Genomic DNA, 12,569 nt, shown 5'->3' on the forward strand with positions numbered 1-12,569 from the left:
CATGCATGCCCAAAATCCTGAGAGGAGAAGGGATTGCGGCGTGGCCATCCTCCCCTGGAGGGTGATTTCTCACTTTCTCTCTGTCTCTGTCTCTCTGGTGAGCCCATGCAACCTATAGCAAAAATCTCTCTTAAAAAAAAAGAGAAGAATAGTTAAGAAATGCCATATGGGGACCAGCAGATGGTAGAATGGTTACTCACTGGATTCCCACATAGTTGACTATAGTTTGAGTCCCAGAACCGGCAGTTTAAAATTCACACTGGGTGCATGTGCATGCATGCCCAAAATCTCTAGAGAATAATGGAGGAGACGGGATTGCAGCGTGGCCACCCACCCCTCAGGGGATGATTTCTCATTTTCTGTCTCTCTGGTGAGCTCACACGCCCTATAGCAAAAATCTCTCTTTAAAAAAAGAAAGAAAGAAAGAAAGAAAGAAAGAAAGAAAGAAAGAAAGAAAGAAAAAGAAATGACATACAATAGCCTATTAAAAAGTACCACGAGATCTGACATGTAAGAAGCGCTGTCTGATGTGAACCTGTCCAGGTGGGTAAGCATGAATATGCACACACACTCACGTAGACTACACGTTACATGGATTCCGGCCATGACCCGTTCTCCCTTCTCACCGCAGCGAGGCTGGCCAGGCTCTGCTTTCTCCCGTACCCACTCTGAAGCACACAGGCCCCTTCCCACCTTCCTTCATCTCTCCAGTTCCGCTCTCCACGGCTTTGTTAACGCCATAATTCCCTCCGGGCCACGAGGGAGCCTTCACGACTGGCTCCAACCAGCAGGCACAGGTGACACCGAGCACAGGTGACATCCGGGGGACGACAGGGCCCCTTGACTGGGCCCTCTCTGGCCTTCTGTTCTTCCTCTGCCTCTGCCATGGAACCACCTCGTCTTCCCTCACTTCGAACCAGGAACCGGGCCCTTCCCACGTTGGGAACCCTGAATACTCATTCCAGGAAGGGAAAAAAAGCTGGGGACCACCAACTTCAGCGAGGAAAACGCATTCATTAACTCATGTTCACGCCCTCCACTGCAAGGGCAGGCCTTGAAAATTGGGGTGAGACGGTTTTCATGCTGGGGAGAGGAAGGAGTTTGCAGGCACCTCCCGCCTGACCTCCTTTCCAGCCCTCCAACCCTGGGGATGCCAGTGCTGCAAGCGAAGACGGGGGCTGCTAGGTCACAGTACGAGGTGACCAAGGCGAGGACAAGCCACAGGACCAGAAGGCTGAGCTGCCTGGGTGGGGGCAGAGGTATCGGCCCTGGGCAGCGAGGCAGGCCTCCCACCGTAGACAAAGACGCAGGACCCAGGCCTGTAACCAGATGTGGGTAAAGGAGCACGAGGAGGAGAAAGCAGCGTGGGAACCGAGCAGCTGGCCTGGTTTTGTCACCATCGTTCTGGTCACAGTCATTTATGCCAGCTGCCTGCCTTTATGTGTGTACTGGCCGTGCCCCACCTTGAGTCACGTCCCTTCACGAATGCGCGTAAGAGTGCTCTACTTCCATCAGGGCAGTAAATACCCAGGTCGGGGTCCGGACTTCGCAGTTCTTCCTCAAGCACCTTGGCTTATTTATTTATTTATTTATTTATTGGAGAGGTTTTTGCTATAGAGCAGGTGCACTTGCCAGAAAGACAGAGAGAGGCAGAGAGACAGAAAGCGAGAAATCACCCCCCGGGGAGGATGGCCACACCACAATCCCTTCTCCTCCATTCTCCTCTTGGGTTCTTGGGCACGTACGCACACGTGCCCGGCGTGAGTTTAATCCACCAGGTCTGGGACTCGAACCACGGTTGACTACATGGAAATCCAGCAGCATATCCATTATGCCAACTGCTGGTCCCAGCACTGTGGCTTTTAAGCTATTAGGTTGAATGGGGTTTGGGCGTGCACATGTACATGTGTGGCCCTATTTATTCAGTATTTCTCCTAACAGTTTTAATTATCTGAACAATTTGGTAAACATTTCTGTTTACCAAATCTGGAATTTTTTTTTTCATTCGGGTGCTTCATCCTCATGAAATAATAAAACCTCTACATTTTTCCCCTTAGGCACGCATTAAACAAGGAGACTTCAAAAAGCTTGCCGAGAAATGCAATTAAAGTATGAGTTTATTTTGGCACAAAAGAACTTTGAAGCCAGGCATAGATTTTTTTCATAATATGCATTTTTCTATGACCTTTCTGAACATCCCCCGGGTAGGTAAACACCTTACCAAGTACTCCGATTACCAAGTACTCCAGAAAACTACTAAGTCGCGTTGCCAGGCCAGCTCAGGTTAGAGCGTGGATGGGATTTGTTCACCATCCCACAGAACGTGGGGTCCCCCTCTCTCTTGCAAGACCTGCAGCCAGAGAGCCCCACTGTGTCCGGACTAGCAGGCCAGCTGCAGCTCCTGGGGCCAGGTGGGACTGCTCACCTGTTCCACGTCCTGCTGCTGTGACCTGGGGCAGGCTGGCCCTCCTTCCTTCTGTCTTGGTGCGTGAGATAGGGAAACTTAGAGTTCTTTGAGTGGAAGGTAAATCAGATCATAACTCGAGGTGAGCAAAAGGAAATATTATAAATAAATGCTCTTTTATTCACTTTACTATAGGGCACATGCACTCACCAGAGAGACACAGAGTAAGAGAAAGGGACAGTGAGAAAGCACCCTTGGAGCAGGGGGCAACCATGCTGCCATCGCTTCTCCTCTCAGGATTCTGGGCACCCATGCCCAGTAGGTTTTCCAAATCTTTGGATCCAGGATTCGAACCACTCGGTCAGCCATGTGGGATCTAGGTAGCTTAACTACCACACCACTGGCTGTTCTAGTAAACGCTTTTGTTTTTAGTTACAGAGAAATACAGCGCCAACTGTTCAAAATCATCAGGCGGTTTCGAAGCACCTCATGTTATAAAATTGCGTTTTAAATACAACGCTGAGTAACAGGCGCAACATGAATGGCAAGGGTCTTCGTGGATATTTCCGAACCGGATTACCTACTAAACCCCGGCAGGCCAGTGGTTTCAATAAAATGACTACTTGGGACAAAAATACCAACACTTTAAACAGGGCTGAGTTCTTCCATGCACATAGCTGTTTGCGTTTTCGAGTTCGTGGGAAAAGACTTTTCGGGTGCAAAAATTAAGTATACACAAGAGCTAGACATTTTGTTACTATTTAAATAAAAAGCGTCTTTAAATACGAAAGGCGTTGGCACACTCGCTTCATTGTCCAATGTCATGGACGTTTGAGTTTTGTCATCCAGGGTGGAATAGTCAACAGAGCTTCCCAAGGGGTCTGCCCTTGGGACTGGGCAGGAACTCCTTTGTAGCACTCAGTACAAACCTCTACGGCCAAGTGTCGTGGATAACTGTATCCAAAAGGAAATGGCTCAGGGGGTGCCCAGAAAGCGCTCCGAGCTTCCCGGCCGGCCTGCCCTCCCTCACCCCAGCAGTCTCTGGGGGGAGGACCTGAGCGGTGGGTGGGTGAAGTCTCTCGGGGTCTAGAAGATCTTACACTCATTGATGGAGAACAGCCGCCTCCTGTTCCGTCTGCGGGCCTGGTTGACAGCAGTCCGCACCGCGCACTCGAACACCTGCTGGACGCCCCGGTTGCTAAGGGCCGAGCACTCCAGGTAGCCCTTGGCCCTGACGTCCTGGGCCAGTCTCTTCCCTTCGATGGCATTGATGCAGGAGGCCCTGTGGGGCCCCACCTCCCGCTGGTCAGTCTGGGTGGCCACCACCAGCACCGGGGTGCAGGGCAGGTTGCTCCGGATCTCACCGATCCACTTGTTCTTCAGGTTCAGGAAGGAGTTGTGGTTGGCCACCGAGTAGCACATCAGCACCACGTCGGCCTGCTGGTACGACAGGGGCCGGATGCTCCTGAAGGCGTCGTTGCCCGCCGTGTCCCAGAGGCCCAGGCTGATCTGGATGCCGTCCATGAAGACGTCCACACCCGTGTTCTCGTACACCGTGGGCTTGTAGGCCTCAGGAAAGGTCTCCGAGGTGAAGCGCACCAGCAGGGAGGTCTTCCCCACCGCGGAGTCGCCCACCAGCACGCACTTGATGGAACTCAGCATCTTCCGCCCCGTCCTGCCGACAGTCCAGAGTCTGCAGGGAAGAGCCCTCAGTGGGCGGCGACCAACGCCATGCAGCGGGGACAGGGACCCCAGGCCGGTGTGTGTTCTCAGGACCCTGGAGACAGCAACGTGGGAACGTCACTTCTGGCTTATCCAGGCAGGTGCACTGTCTTCCGTGGAAACTTCCAAAGCCGCGTCTTCAGCTGGAAGAGAAAGAGGAAATGAAGTCTATCTTTCTTGCTTTTTCAATTAAATTTAATTTAATTTTTAATGATAGTTTCTTAGCAAGCTCACTAAAGGTGGGCTCCTTCTCAGCGTCGCCCTCCAACCCCACCTGCGCAAGCTCACCTGAGCTTCTTGCAAGGAAAGCCCAGATCCTGTCCTCCCCAGCACACGCCCCACAGTGCCTTCTGGTCAAGAAACAGAAGCTGGTTTTATCTCTACCATCAGCCTGGTGACAGGAACAGAAGCAACGGCTCTGATGGCGACATGAAAAAGACCTCAATGCACCCGGGTGTGTGAATGAGACGTTTTCAAACAGGTCTCTCTGGCTTCTGCTCTAAGAAGTGCAAAAGGCAGCCCCAGGCACTGCGGCCTCAGTTTCTGATGGAGTCCAGCCCCCTGGGGAACTGCGAGAGAGACAGACAGACGCAATGCCCAGACACGACGAGCAGCCCCCTTCATGTTCAACCAATCACCCGGACCCTGCTTTTTGTGGGTTCGTGCTGAAGTAGGAGACAAGAAATCACCAGACCTCCCAAAACTTGCTGTGGTTTTTTCCCTTGAGGTTTTTCAAAAAACCAGCTAGCACTGTGACGGACCATTCTCTGCCTCTGAAATCAGGCTCCATCCCCTACACAACACCAGGGCTTTGAGCCCTCTTAGGCTTGAACTCTGAGCCTCAGCTACATGGCCGCAAGGGACCAAGTCTCAGAGACAGCGTGAGAAACCAATTGCTTTTTTTTTTTTAGAGGTTTTTGCTATAGGGTGCGTGCGCTCACCAGACAGACAGAGACAGAGAGACAGAAAGCGAGAAATCAACCCCCAGGGGGGATGGCCACGCTGCAATCCCTTCTCCTCCATTCTCCTCTCGTGATCTTGGGCACGCACGCTCATGTGCCCAGCGTGAATTTCAAGCCACCGGGTCCGGGTCGCGAACTGCGGTCGACTACGTGGGAGTCCAGCAACATAGCCATTACACTAACTGTTGGTCCCAGAAACCAATCACTTTTCTCTTCACATTTCTGGATGGTTACCTGTACATCAAGAACCATACTGGGCTCCTGGTTAAACACAATAACTTGAAAGCAACTGTATGTAGTCCCTGTCACTTACATGAGAATGCACAAAAATCGCAGACACTGAATTTCCTGAGAACAGCTTGTGGGCTGCCAGTGAGAGAGCTCCAGCCGGTGACCTCAGCCTTGCAGACTGTCTGGCTACTCCAGCGCGTTACCGCAGGGCCAGCCCAGCTGCAGGTGGGGAGGTTTTCTCTTTGTTTTCTCTTTATTCAAGATAGATCACATGGGTGTGCAAGAGAGAGGCATCCACCATAGGGTCTGGTCACACTGCGATCACTCTCTTGGACACTCGTGCGAACGTTTCTGGCTGGCCTGGCCGGGGATTAGAACCTCTGTTGCCCTGAAAGACCAAGCTTCTCTTGAGCAGCACGCTACCGCTGCCCTACAGGCCCACTCAGGAAGAAGGTGACTAATGCAATCTGGGCTTATAACTTCCCCATTGGAGATCTTCCTGACATGCCGTCATCTGCCAAGTAGTATGTCTGCTTCATGAATTCATTTTCAAAAATCACTCCTCTAAAGCTTGATGTTCCCTCCCAAGACATTTTGGTCCCCATCAACTGACAGTCTGTCTCTGATTACATAAATAAGAGGCTTTGTAAATGAGTGGTCAAATAAATCATTCACAGGATTTTCAGATTCCATTTTTGCAAACACACATAAGCTGGGGTAGATCGGCCTAGTTACTTAACCTCTCTGAGTCTTGGTTTCCGTATAAAACTGAGAGCGAGCACTTTTTCATGTGATTATTATAAGGATTCAGAGCGTGGACAGCCTAGTTCATAAAGAACCTGGCATGCAAGGGGCGGGGGGGGGAGGTGTCTCTCGGGATTCATCGTGTTACCTATTTACAGTATCGTTTATTAAAAATACCGAATATTGGGACCAGCAGTTAGTGTAATGGCTATGTCGCTAGACTCCCATGTAGTCAACTGCAGTTCAAGTCCTGGACCCGGTGGCTCAAAACTCACACCAGGCATGTGTGCGTGCATGCCCAAGATCCCGAGAGGAGAATGGAGGAGAAGGGATTGTGGCGTGGCCATCCCCCCTGGGGGGTGATTTCTCACTTTCTGTCTCTCTGTCTCTCTCTGTCTGCCTGGTGAGCACACTCATCCTATAGCAAAAACCTCTCCCAAAAAATAAATAAATAAATAACCCAAATATTGAATGTCCACAGCAAAGGAACTGCAGTGGCGAAGGTATGGTTGGATTCTTTCTGAGGATGAGTCACTGTCATGCACAGGGGTCCTAGACAACTGTCTGTCACCAGACCTTCATGGAAAGACTCCCTGAGGACTCTGCAGGACCTTGGACTTCCATTTCTTAGACTTGAGGACAGCTTAAAATATATGCGTTTGTGACTTACTCTGGATTCAAGACCTCTGAAGACACTTGTAAGTTCTTCTGTTTTGTTTTATTTTTATCTCAGTGCCGGACTGGAATTAGGAGAAATGTGTACACATCAGGCCTCTTGGCTGCTTAACTAAAACTTCCTAATAAACTGACCTACAGCCAAGTATCTGCAAAAGGAACTCAACGAAGCACGATGGTTAAGAACACAGGCATTGGGACCAGCAGTTAGCATAATGGCTATGTCGCTAGACTCCCATGTAGTCGACCGCGGTTTGAGCCCTAGACCCAGTGACTTAAAGTCACGCTGGGCGCATGTGTGTGCGTGTCCAAGATCCCGAGAGGAAAATGGAGGAGAAGGGACTGCAGCGTGGCCATCCCCCCCGGGGGGGTGGAATGAAATAAATCAATCATTCTTTTTTTAAAAAAAGTACATGTTATGCCATCGTAGCTTTCCCAAGTATTAGAGGAAAGGTGTGGGGGCCTCAACTACCAAGTGGCAAATGGAGAGAGACACGCGGGCAGGCGTAGAGCCGCCCCCTGGTGGAGGGGTACGGAGGAGGAGAAGCCACAGCCCCGCAGAGCAGCCCCAGAGAAGTCATCAAAGACAGCTTGGTTCTCCCAGTGCGGCTCTACCTGGAACTCAGACGTGCACCACGTGGGAAGGAGAGGCCACCATTGCAAGCAGCCCGGCCCAGTGCCAGTCAGGGACTCTGAGCTCATAACCGCCTAACCGGCAGCAGGGTGTTCACCAGCTCGCTCGGCCCTCCGCTCCGTAATTCTGCAGGATCAGCTCTTTGCCAAAGAGCAAAAAGTCATAATGAAAATAACTTTAAAAGGGGAGAAAAGAAAGTCAAGAGTGAAAATGTTACACACACAAAACCAGATCACAAATCAAAGTAGCTCTGAGCACGGGAGGCCCTCTGTCCTGGGGTCTTCTGGTCTGAAAAACAGGGAGTAGACACGCCGGGCGCATGTGCGTGCATGCCCAAGGTCCCGAGAGGAGAATGGAGGAGAAGGGATTGCGGCGTGACCATCCCCCGTGGGGGGTGATTTCTCGCTTTCTGTCTCTAAGTCTCTCTCTGTCTGTCTGGCGAGCGCATGCGCCCTATAGTGAAAATCTCTCCAAAAAAAAAAAAACAGGGAGTAGAGAGTGTTTCTCCAGGGTTTTCCCCTCCTTAAAGCAGCTTCGTGTCTGATTTGCACTTCCTGGGACGCTATGAAGTCTTCTGAAGGTGTCAAGGCCCAGGACCTCCAGCTCTGAAGCACCATCTGTGACTGAGAAAACCAGCTCCCCACCTCGGGACCACCACCAGCACCCGACGCACACATCAGAACCACGTGGCAAGCGGCAGCCCCCCTCTCATCCAGGGCCAGTCAGACTGAAGGCACTCTCGCCATTCTGGGTAGCTCTCCGCATTTTCTCTGGGCCTTTTTTTCTTTCTTTCTAGAGAGATTTTTGCTATAGAGTGCATGCATTCACCGGAGAGACAGAGACAGAGAGACAAAAAGCAAAAAATCAGCCTATCCCCCACCACCACTCTCCCAGGGATGGCCACGTAGCAATCCTTTTTTTTCCCATTCTCCTCTTGGGATCTTTGACACACACACAAATGCACCTGGTGTGAGTTTTAAGCCACCGGGCCCGGGACTTGAACTGTGGTCAACTACTTGAGAGTTCAGCAACATAACCATTATCCCATTTGCTGGTCCCTCTCTGAGCCATTTTTACATACCCCTATTTTCTGATTACAAAAGTAACACACATTGTAGAACATTTTGAAAGCACGAAATGATCTAAAGGAGAAGGTAAAACCCAATCATTACATAGAACCAAAAGCGATAAAATATTACAATATCTTTTCCTATTCTTTTTTTCAGTAGATTTTCTTCTTTCAAAACAAATACCATACTTTATATACAGTTTGGAAACTTGCTTTTTAATTTACTATTCAATTATAAATGTTTGCTATATCAAGATTCTTCCACAGAATTTTAATGACTGCATAAATTCTCGTTATATGACCCTGGTTTATTTCACCACCTATCTGCTGTTCAATATTTTAATTGTTCCTAATTTTAACGACAGTAACATTGCATGAATGTTTCAAATGTAAGTTTGTAAAACTATAATTATTTCTTTAGGATAAATAGGTACGTGTGCAATTACTGGAACAAAAAAAAAAGAGATTAAGCAATTAGACCAACTTGTCTATCATAAATGGCATGTGACATGATCACTTCATCACACTATCAACAATCAGCGATCACTGCGTGTACTATTTGCCAAGTAGGGACCAGCAGGTGGTGTAATGCTTATATTCCTGGACTCCCACCTAGTGAACCGCAGTTCAAGTCCCAGACCAGAGGCTCAAAACATTTCAGACACGTGTGCGTGCGTGCCCAAGATTTTGAGAGGAGAATGGAGGAGAGGGCATTGCAGCATGGTCATCCCCCCGGGGTGTTATTTCTCTCTCTCTGTCTAAATCTGTCTTTCTGGTAAGCGCTTGCACCCTATAGCAAAAATCTCTCTTAAAAAAAAAAAAAATATCGTCGATTACGTTTGTGATCTTATTTTTATTTCCATTTCATTTACAACTGGTAAAAAGGAACTAATCTCATCTTTTTTTAACCACATTTTTTTTTTCCATAAACATCTGTTTTATCTACTTTTCTGGCAAGGTTGTCATCATTACTTAATGACTTTTACCATCTTCTTAGAGGTTAAGGATATGAAGCCTTTCTTAAATGTGTTGCACATAGTTTTTAAATATAGGTATGGTGCCCAGGTAGTCTGGGAAGTCCCCGCATTCCTGATGCTCCCCCAGCCCCGAGCAACCCCAAACAGAATGGAGAGCAGCATGCATGTGCCCGGCTGTGGAAACAGCATGACGAGGTGCCCGAAAGGTCACTGAGTCCACCCACTCATTTCCCCCCAAGATGAAACCGAGGGCTGCAGAGAAGTGGTTTAGCTGTCGGGGGGCTGCCTGGAGGCCCAGAAACCGAACTGCCTGAGTCAGCACAAACCCCATCAACGCCAGGTGTTTTCAAATACCTATTAGGCCTGCATTTTAGATCCCATGTTTTGTCTCCTTAATATCGTCAGCAAAAAGCCCATATCAACAGCGAGGTAGCTTTTACAAATTATGCAGACAGAAGCAACTGGTTTTGCCTTTGTTTCTAGAGAAAGATCTTCTTGTGTACTTAATTGGTGACTTTGTACTCAAAAGGTAACGCCCAGCTTTAACGTGAAAAAATACTCAGGGCCAACAGGTGGTGTGTTGGTTAGGGCACTGGACTTCCATGTGGCTGACCACGGTTCGAGTCCCAGACCTGGTAGCTTGAAAATCACACCGGGTACATGAGTACCCCAAAATCCCAGGAGGAGACTGGCGGAGAAGGGATTGTGGCGTGGCCATTCCTGGGGGTGATTTCTCACGTTCCCTCTTTCTCTGTCGCCCTCTGTCTTTCTCAGGCGAGCACATGTGCCCTATGGCAGACACGAACTAAATGAAGAAATCAATCAATAAAGCGGACTGACTCTAATAGCAATCGCAACAGCTTCCCAGGAAAAAGTGAATCACGAAGCACATCAAGCTTCCGTCTCAGACTTGTTTAAAAATAAAAATAAGAAATCCATCAAACGGCTGTTCCCTTTCTAAATGACGTGCTTTCAGATGGATCCTCTCTCTCTTTCGGGGCAAGCATGAGACTTTTCAACATCCTCTAGAATGAGGGTCAATCCTTAACTTATAAATATGTAAATTACATAATAAGATAAGTTAGATAGCCATAAAGTAGATCGCAATATTTTGTTCCAAATAGTTAAGTCAAAAGCATTAAAAGGAGTAAGATGATTCAGGGGGATTTTGTTGTTGTTGTTGTTTGCTTTGTAGAGAAAGATTTTTGCTACGGGGTGTGTGTGCTCACCAGAGAGACAGGAGAGAGACAGAGAGACAGAAAGTGAGAAATCACCCCCCAGGGGGGATGGCCACGCCGCAATCCCTTCTCCTCCATTCTCCTCTTGGGATCTTGGGCACGCACGCACTCACACCTGGCATGAGTTTCAAGCCTCCGGGTCTGGGACTCGAACCATGGTTGGCCAAGTGGGAGTCCAGTCATGTAAGTTTGTTTTTGTTTTAAGTTTTTTTTTTTTTTAATTTCCTTATTTCTTCCAGGAGAGAGGGAGACACAGAGAGAGAGAAAGAGGGGGAGAAAGAGATGACAGAGACAAGCAGCCCCTACAGAGTTTTCACACTGTGATCAAGCCCGACCTTGGCCAGCCAGGTAACAGGCGTGCGCATGCAGTTGTCACAGGGAGACTTCAGGGCGTGAATAAGAGACCTTCCCATGTGGTCTTGGTGTCCCAGAGCATCGCATTACTGCTGTGTCACCGAAGCTGGCCAGGGGTGATTCAGCGTTAGTTTCAGTGCGTATGACCAATCGCTGCTGTTTGATGATGTTCGCTTGTTGGTGAAGAGCCCAGGGGTGGGAGCAGGGCTGGGTGTCCATCTCCCTTGCTGATCAACAGTGTAACTGCGGGCCAGGTGCACAGCCAGGGCTACAGGATGCCAGCGAGGGTTTTGTTTTTTTTCTTTTTTTGGAGAGGTTTTTGCTATAGGGCATGTGCACTCACCAGAAAGAGAGAAAGAGACAGAGAGACAGAAAGTGAGAAATCACCCCCCAGGGCGGATGGCCATGCCGTAATCCCTTCTCCTCCATTCTCCTCTCGGGATCTTGGGCACACACGCACACGCGCCCGGTGTGAGTTTTAAGCCACCGGGTCCAGGACTCGAACCACAATCGACTACGTGGGAGTCCAGTGGCATAGCCATTACGCCACTGCTGGTCCCTCTTTCTTACTTTAATATAGCTTGAAACTTTAAAATTTGCCAGAGAGCATGTTCACTCATGAGAGACAGAGAGGAAGAGAGGGAAAGTGAGAAAGCATCCCCCATGGGCCATGGTCACGTGCAATCCCTTCTCCCCCATTTCTCCTTTCAGGATTTTAGGCAATCATCCACATGCAGCCAGCATGATTTTTAAGACACCAGGTCCGGGACTTACATGGCAGTTGGCCATATGGGACCCAGCTGCCTAACCACCATGCCACTCACGGGCCCTCTATGAAGTTTTTTTTTTTTTTTCTTTTTGCCATCGGGCATGTGCGCTCACCAGACTGAGAGAGACAAAGAGATAGAAAGCGAGAAATCACCACCCAGGGGGGATGGCCACGTCACATTCTCCTCTCGGGATCTTGGGCACACACGCACATGTGCCCAGCGTGAGTTTAAGCCACCAGGTCCGGGACGCGAACCGCTGTTGACTACATGGGAGTCCAGTGACATAGCCATTACGCTAACTGCTGGTGCCTCCATGAAGCTTTTGCCTCCATGGATTTTGAGATGTCTGGTTCTTTCTCAATTCCTTTAGTAGAGGATTAAGCAATTCCTCCTCTGACAGGGCTAAATCTGAAGATATAAACAAAATACTAAATATACTGGAGGGTCGGCGCGGTTAAGAGTCTATTGCAGGTAGAGGCCGCTGCGGCTTGCAGAGGCCTGGGCTGAGGCGGCCTGGGATCTGGGCCCCGCCACCAACTACGTGACCACCCAGACCTCACTTTTCTCGTGTGTAAAATTAGACATTGAAAGGCTGGCTCTGGGCTACTGCGGTCACGTGTTGCTCAAGGGAGCCAGGCTCCCACAAGGCGACCACGGTTTGAATCCTTGGCCCGTCAGCCTGAACCACGCCAGACACACTCGAGCGCCAGGATCAGGCTGGAGGACTGAAGGAAGACAGTCACGCCATGGCCAGACTCTGGAGCGCGCTTCTCTCTCTTTTACACTCTT

The 12,569-nt window shown here is 49.4% G+C and overlaps 1 protein-coding gene across 6 annotated transcripts in view; it reads right to left on the reverse strand.

The window, feature by feature from the left end:
• Window positions 1–2,099: 2,099 nt before the first annotated feature.
• Window positions 2,100–12,569, reverse strand: part of RHOH (ras homolog family member H) — a 42,460-nt gene continuing 31,990 nt past the window's right edge. For 3 of the 6 annotated variants that reach the window (XM_027768583.1, XM_027768581.1, XM_014584440.2), the window contains one exon: window positions 2,100–4,269. In XM_027768583.1, the coding sequence (XP_027624384.1) occupies window positions 3,491–4,066 (576 nt within the window). In that variant the 5' untranslated portion in view covers window positions 4,067–4,269 and the 3' untranslated portion in view covers window positions 2,100–3,490. Of the gene's footprint in view, window positions 4,270–4,360; window positions 4,384–4,414; window positions 4,933–6,733; window positions 6,804–12,569 lie in introns of those variants that run through there. The other 3 variants (XM_027768582.1, XM_027768585.1, XM_027768584.1) reach the window with 3 other exon arrangements.

Source organism: Tupaia chinensis, unplaced genomic scaffold (genome assembly GCF_000334495.1).
Source record: "Tupaia chinensis unplaced genomic scaffold, TupChi_1.0 Scaffold146907_1, whole genome shotgun sequence".
Lineage (NCBI taxonomy): Eukaryota > Metazoa > Chordata > Mammalia > Scandentia > Tupaiidae > Tupaia > Tupaia belangeri.